This window comes from Sardina pilchardus, chromosome 12, assembly GCF_963854185.1.
Source record: "Sardina pilchardus chromosome 12, fSarPil1.1, whole genome shotgun sequence".
Taxonomy (NCBI): domain Eukaryota; kingdom Metazoa; phylum Chordata; class Actinopteri; order Clupeiformes; family Clupeidae; genus Sardina; species Sardina pilchardus.
The window spans coordinates 4,278,660-4,284,432 of record NC_085005.1 but is presented as its reverse complement, the minus strand read 5'-3'; the positions used below and the strand labels follow the sequence as shown (position 1 = coordinate 4,284,432).

The window sequence follows — 5,773 nt, the reverse complement described above, 5'->3', positions numbered from 1 at the left end:
GAAAAACACACAAAAAAACCTAAACATAGGCTATACACCCTAGTAGTGACACTTGTTAGCCTGGGTTTTCCCATACTGCCTTGCGCGGTGATTTCAATCCCGCTGCTAAGCCAGTCTGGAAACTAACGCCCTAATGTTCGCCTGATGTTGGCGAACCAATCACAGAACATCCGAGAAGTTTCCGTTGCCCTCTTGCGTCTACATTCGACGCCAAAGGATTTACGGCAGCCCTTAGCGTTGCATACGAACGAGTTGGGTGAGCTATGCGCATTTGATAGACATCCGTGGCGCCCAATGAACGGATCTGGGCATTTTTTCAAATACGAGAAAATGAACGTCTGGTTGCCAGACCACGTCTCATTTGAGAAGTGGGAGGCGTTAGCCAGGCTAGACACTTGTGCAAAGTTTCTCAAACTATGGGCCGCGCAACGTGGAGACTGCTGGTCAGCGAGGCATATAGTGAAATTAGGCCCGGTGCTTCACCTGATAATTTGCTGCGCAAACAACCGCGGACCGACAGAAAAAGAAAGCAAACGTTGCTGCAATCAGGAGGAAATGCTTGCTAATTTGATGTGATTAAACATAGAGCCATACAATTAAGTGGTGGTATGAACGTTCATTGAATGCATGCGTGTATGAGTACGCGTTTGCGTGACAGAAACTGAAACTATAGCCTAAAGTTGGTGGCAAAGCTCTGCGTCAACCTTTTGGAAGGCTATAATTAGGCTATTTAACGACATTTAATAGAACAACGTGGATTCTCGCAACTCCCATAAAAACAGAGCAGAGACTGTAGGCTACAATACTTGTTAATAGATACTTTATCAAGGATTGAGTATTGTTTTGTCAAATTTGAACATGGTCAGAAGATTTAGTCTTTCATTTAAAGATCTCCAGATTTTCGCCTGGACGGCCGTTTACCATAGACCAAAGTTGGTATTGTGTTCCCTGAATCCTTGCATTCAGGCATTCTAATGAAATTTCATTATAAACCATATCCATTTTTTCTCCATTCGCCTATCAGAGTATGATATGCTTGTATGAGGGAACATCCCAAAACAATGCCTGCCTCTGATGTGTATGACATGTTAACATGTGCATAGTTTTCACAAACTTTTTGTGAACAATTTTGGCACTTCAAACATTGACTGCTTTGAAGTGAAAGTGCATGTCTAACAATATAGCATAGTATAATTGTGATAATGATCATCATAATGATGATTTGATGGGGGGTGGGGTGTAGGTACGTGTAGGTGAGCCCAATGACCCCAAAGTCTGCCATAACCAGGCCTCAACTTAAATAAGTTAATATCTCCACGCCCCTGCACTCCATTTCACATTGAATGTTCCTTATGTTATTTTCTCATAGTTGCCAACCCTAGCTATGACCCTCCAGTTTATATGCAGCATTCCCTACACTGATGAGGAGATGCAGAGCATTCTTAATCACAGATGGAGTAGGGTCCAGTTTAAATAACCAAAGTCAGTTTGGGAAAAGGCTCTTGAGGCTTTACAAAAAGAATATTGTGGAAAAGTGTGTTGGTTCAAGTTATGAACAAAACATGTTATACAATGAACAAATCTATGTCGTTGGCAAAATGATCAGAGCGCTCGGAAGAACCCCCCAAATTTTGGGGTGCCCAAAATTTCTAGCGATGGCCCTGACCTCGGTATTTTAAAAATCCTGGTTACGGCCTTGAATGTAACACAAAAAAAGGCCCAAGTAATTATGATGAATGGAGAAGAAGTGTTTTCAATTCATCGCAGTGTTTTACACTGAGCACATCAGTGTTCAACTGGTCCTTATAAATGTCTTGACATATGATGGTTTGTGTGTGTCTTTTGAGAACAAAAGACCATTTTGAGGAGAAAGTAGGGCCTACATTGTTTTGAAGGTAAAGTTTCATTTTGCAGGAGAATTGAGGAGTTTTGTCCATTGTGTGTGTGTTTTTGGATATGTGTGTAGAGTTCTGAGAGTATGAGGCATGTTTTCAGAAAATGTGTGTCAACAATCGAGAAAAACTGTAATATTAAAAAAAAAAATCCTTTTAAAAAAAAAAGGTCCTTTTAAAATAAAAATTCTGCGTGTTTTGTCCTACAGAGTTTACCTGAATTAGCAAAACAAATTCATGAATTCTGAACAGCTCTTTGTGAGTTCATAATCTTGATGATTACTGCCTCTGAGCCCAGGTCCAATTTCAATCTTACCAAATATTTGCTTTAAAACTCTTCAGCTGGTAAATCAGTTAACTATTGATATCACATGTGTTTAGTCCACAGACAAAATAAATAGGCCTACACGGGACTTTTATTTTCTGTCCACCTGCTCATTCAAATTGAAGTCCCTGTTGTAAACCAAACATATATATTTTGAATTTTGTCACATCAACAATTTGAGTTCATTCTGCTCTCTGTGTGGGCAGACCTGCTGGCACTGTAACAACCAGAGTTGTGCAAAATTCAGAATTGAATTGAGAATGACTCCTAAAATTGAGGTGAAAAACAGGATCTACAATTTAAATTTGAATTAAAGGAATGAAAAGAAATTCGAAGAAATGTAGGCTATATAAACTACCGTTTACCCCAATTTGGGCTCACTTAGACTATGGTCTTCATCATTAATATTGTAAATGGCCGTTTTAGAAATAAATGCTGATCTTTAATGCAATATCTACATTGCTCATTCAGCAACCATTCATATTCTGTTTACTAATCTGATATCATTTTTAAAGGCTCTGAAACAGTTTAACAGTTTGGTAGTTTTCCGATACGAGGTGTCTCCACCTCAGGTGCCCGATTTTGGTTTATGTGGTCTTGATGTTGCTCTGCCTTCGTAGAGTGAGTAGGCTACTGGTAGGCTATTCGAAGACAGTTGCAGGGCCTAGCTCCCAGTGGCAGCAGAGAGGCCATATCTTGGGAGCAGCAGATAGCAAAGCTTACGCTAATCACATCCTCCAGATGAAACGAGGGACGTTTTTGGAAAGCGACAGCGTAGTTACGGCACCAGCTGCTCCAGCCGCCCGCTCAGAAGTGTCAGCAGCTGACGCGAGCGTGTCGGATCACCAGGGAGGCGGCGGCGGCGGAGGGAGTTCTGCACTAATGAGTCCGACAGTCACACAAGCGGAGAGAGGAAGAGCGCGCAGCGCGGCGGTGTGTGTGCACGCGAGAGAAACAAAGCCCTGTTGTTGTCTAAGATCAATAGCAAAGCCGGGGCTAGAGGAGTCACCTAATCAGCCAATCATACACACTGAGGGAGCAAAAGCGTTGTCGTCTTGGCATCTGTTTTCACGACAGCTGTCTCTGATACGGGGCAGCTCTAACTGCCTCCTGCCATCAGAGCGCCGCAGACTCTTTGATGTGTGAAGCGCGTCGAGCTGATTGTGTTTGTCTGCATCGCTGGCAAAATAGTTAAAAGCGGTTTTGTTTGTTGGCTGCGCTTTTTTTGTCTGTTTACTTTCTGACAAGCAAGCAGATGTATTTGAACACATGGTGATCAGAAAAAGAGACGAGAAGGGGGCAGAGGAGAAGAAGACGCAGGAGAGAGGGGTTAGGAATATGGGAAAAGGTAGACGCAGTACAGAGTAGACAGATACTAACACTATGAGTGTGGCTGTTGGACGTGAACTGATGGTGGGGAAAGTGAAGTGCTTTTTATTATCATTTGTAAGCACTAAAGGTGTACCCTCCTGTAGGATAGGCTATGTGATTATGAGGATACAGTGCAGGAGAATATGTCAAATTCAAGGGAAAGTGAAATATCTAAAACATCATTAGGTCTAGAGGGGTGAATATGATGAATGAGAAGTGTTATGAATGCCAGAAGAGGAGCTGTAATAAGTGTGAGGCAAGCTGCTTGGGTAAGCAAAGAGAATGAGAAAAGAGACTATCATGGGGGACTGCCATATGTTAAGGGTTAGGCTATTATCAGTACATTACATTACATTTCATGTAGCAGACACTTTCTCTTGTCCAAAGTGACATACATGTCAATGTACTCTCTCTTGCTGTTTTTTTTAAAAAAAAAAAAACATTTCTTTATCTTTCTTCTCACACTCGCACAGAAACACTCACACAGAAAAAGCTGAACGCCAAACAAAATGTAACTATGTTTTATGTTAGTATTTCTATTTATGTTACAAATAAACCTCCTTGTATCTTTGTATATTACAAGAGACTATAGTCTCTGGAGCATCTTGGGGTTAAGTGCCTTGCTCAAGGGCACAACACTGAAGGCCGGGAATTGAACTGACAACTTTCAGGCTACTGCACGCTAAAAAATAGTATTTTGTGTGCTAAGAGGCCAAGTATTTCTCGGATTATTATTTACTGTATAGAGTCAGGGACAACGTGTGCTATTTGTGGTTGTACATAAAACTGGACTTAACTAATTCAGTGGCTTAAACCAGAAGGTTTTTTTTTTTTTTTAAACGCAAGCCTAAAACTAACTCAGGGTCTGTCGATGTTGGTACCATCACTTCCCAAAAATTACAAATCAAGAAATACATTTTCTTAAAAGGCCATAATTAAATTGAAATCCTTCATTCTGGCCTACTGAACACTACCAGCACCCCCCCCCCCCCCCCCCACACACACACACACACATTTTCTATGTCACAGGCCGATATACCATTTTTCAGGTCTTTCCACAGCAACAGTAACCAACATGCATTGCTTTTTTACCTTGAGATTGTGATGTCATTACCTGTAGAATATTCTCTGCTGTGAGGCATTTCTTAAAATCTCATTTTCAAAGAGCAGCACTTAGAGAGTTCTGGAGAGCAGCCACGATTCATATCTATAATATCTATACTTTATGCTAAATATATGTCTATTCAGACATTTCTTTCTCTACAAAGACAAAAAGGAATCTGAAAATATGGCAGGTGAGTCAACCCATTCAATTTGTTATTTAATATCCATAGCAAGCACTTTTGAAGTGATAATCAATGCTTTCATTCCAAGTTACATTGGTTTTGTTGCTTCTTTCTTATCTGAGGTCATGTACAGTACAGTGCCAGGCACTCCAGCCTTAGAAGTGCCAATAAACTCACAGTAATGGAAGACATGGGGCTAATATAGAGCCCTCTCACACCATTGGCAACGTCATCAGTATATTTGATGCCTGTAGCTTTGAGTATTGTACAGTAATTGTGTACTGACATTCCCATCTGTGTGTGTGTGTGTGTGTGTGTGTGTGTGTGTGTGTGTGTGTGTGTGTGTGTGTGTGTGTGTGTGTGTGTGTGTGTGTGTGTGTGTGTGTGTGTGTGTGTGTGTGTGTGTGTGTGTGTGTGTGTGTGTTTGTGTGTGTGTGTGTCTTAAGGTGATCATAACTATGCCATACAAGACTTTCGGGCAGCCGGAGACCCAGAAGCCTTTTTCCGGAACAATGTTGATGAAGACCCAGGTCTTTATCAGGACGATGTTGATGAAGACCCAGCAGTTTTTTTTCAGGACAATGTTGATGAAGACCTTGGAGACCTCTATCAGGACCATGCTGATGAAGACCAGGGATACCTTTATCAGGAAAATGTTGATGAAGTCCTTATGCCAGTCGAAATAATTCCTCTCTTAATACCAGTATTTGGATCAGTTCATGTGCCAGTTCCTCTGCAATCTGATATGGACCAGCAGAGAGGTGATTGCCAGTATTGCACTTAAAAGTCATTGATAAATCTGATTAATAAAGTATTATAGTAAAGACCTCTAACTCTCCACTGTAGTGCCCAGTCCCATAACCTCAACCAGTGGTGTAAACGTTGGGCAGTTCAACATA

The 5,773-nt window shown here is 41.3% G+C and overlaps 1 protein-coding gene across 1 annotated transcript in view; it reads left to right on the top strand.

Annotated features, from left to right (window-relative positions):
• Positions 1-4,773: 4,773 nt before the first annotated feature.
• The window catches only part of LOC134098470 (uncharacterized), a 1,568-nt gene continuing 568 nt past the window's right edge, over positions 4,774-5,773 (top strand). The window contains exons 1-3 of the mRNA XM_062551522.1: positions 4,774-4,883; positions 5,321-5,635; positions 5,721-5,773. The exon at positions 5,721-5,773 is cut by the window's right edge and continues 61 nt beyond it. Coding sequence (XP_062407506.1) covers positions 4,814-4,883; positions 5,321-5,635; positions 5,721-5,773 — 438 coding nt within the window. The 5' untranslated portion in view covers positions 4,774-4,813. The remainder of the gene's footprint in view (positions 4,884-5,320; positions 5,636-5,720) is intronic.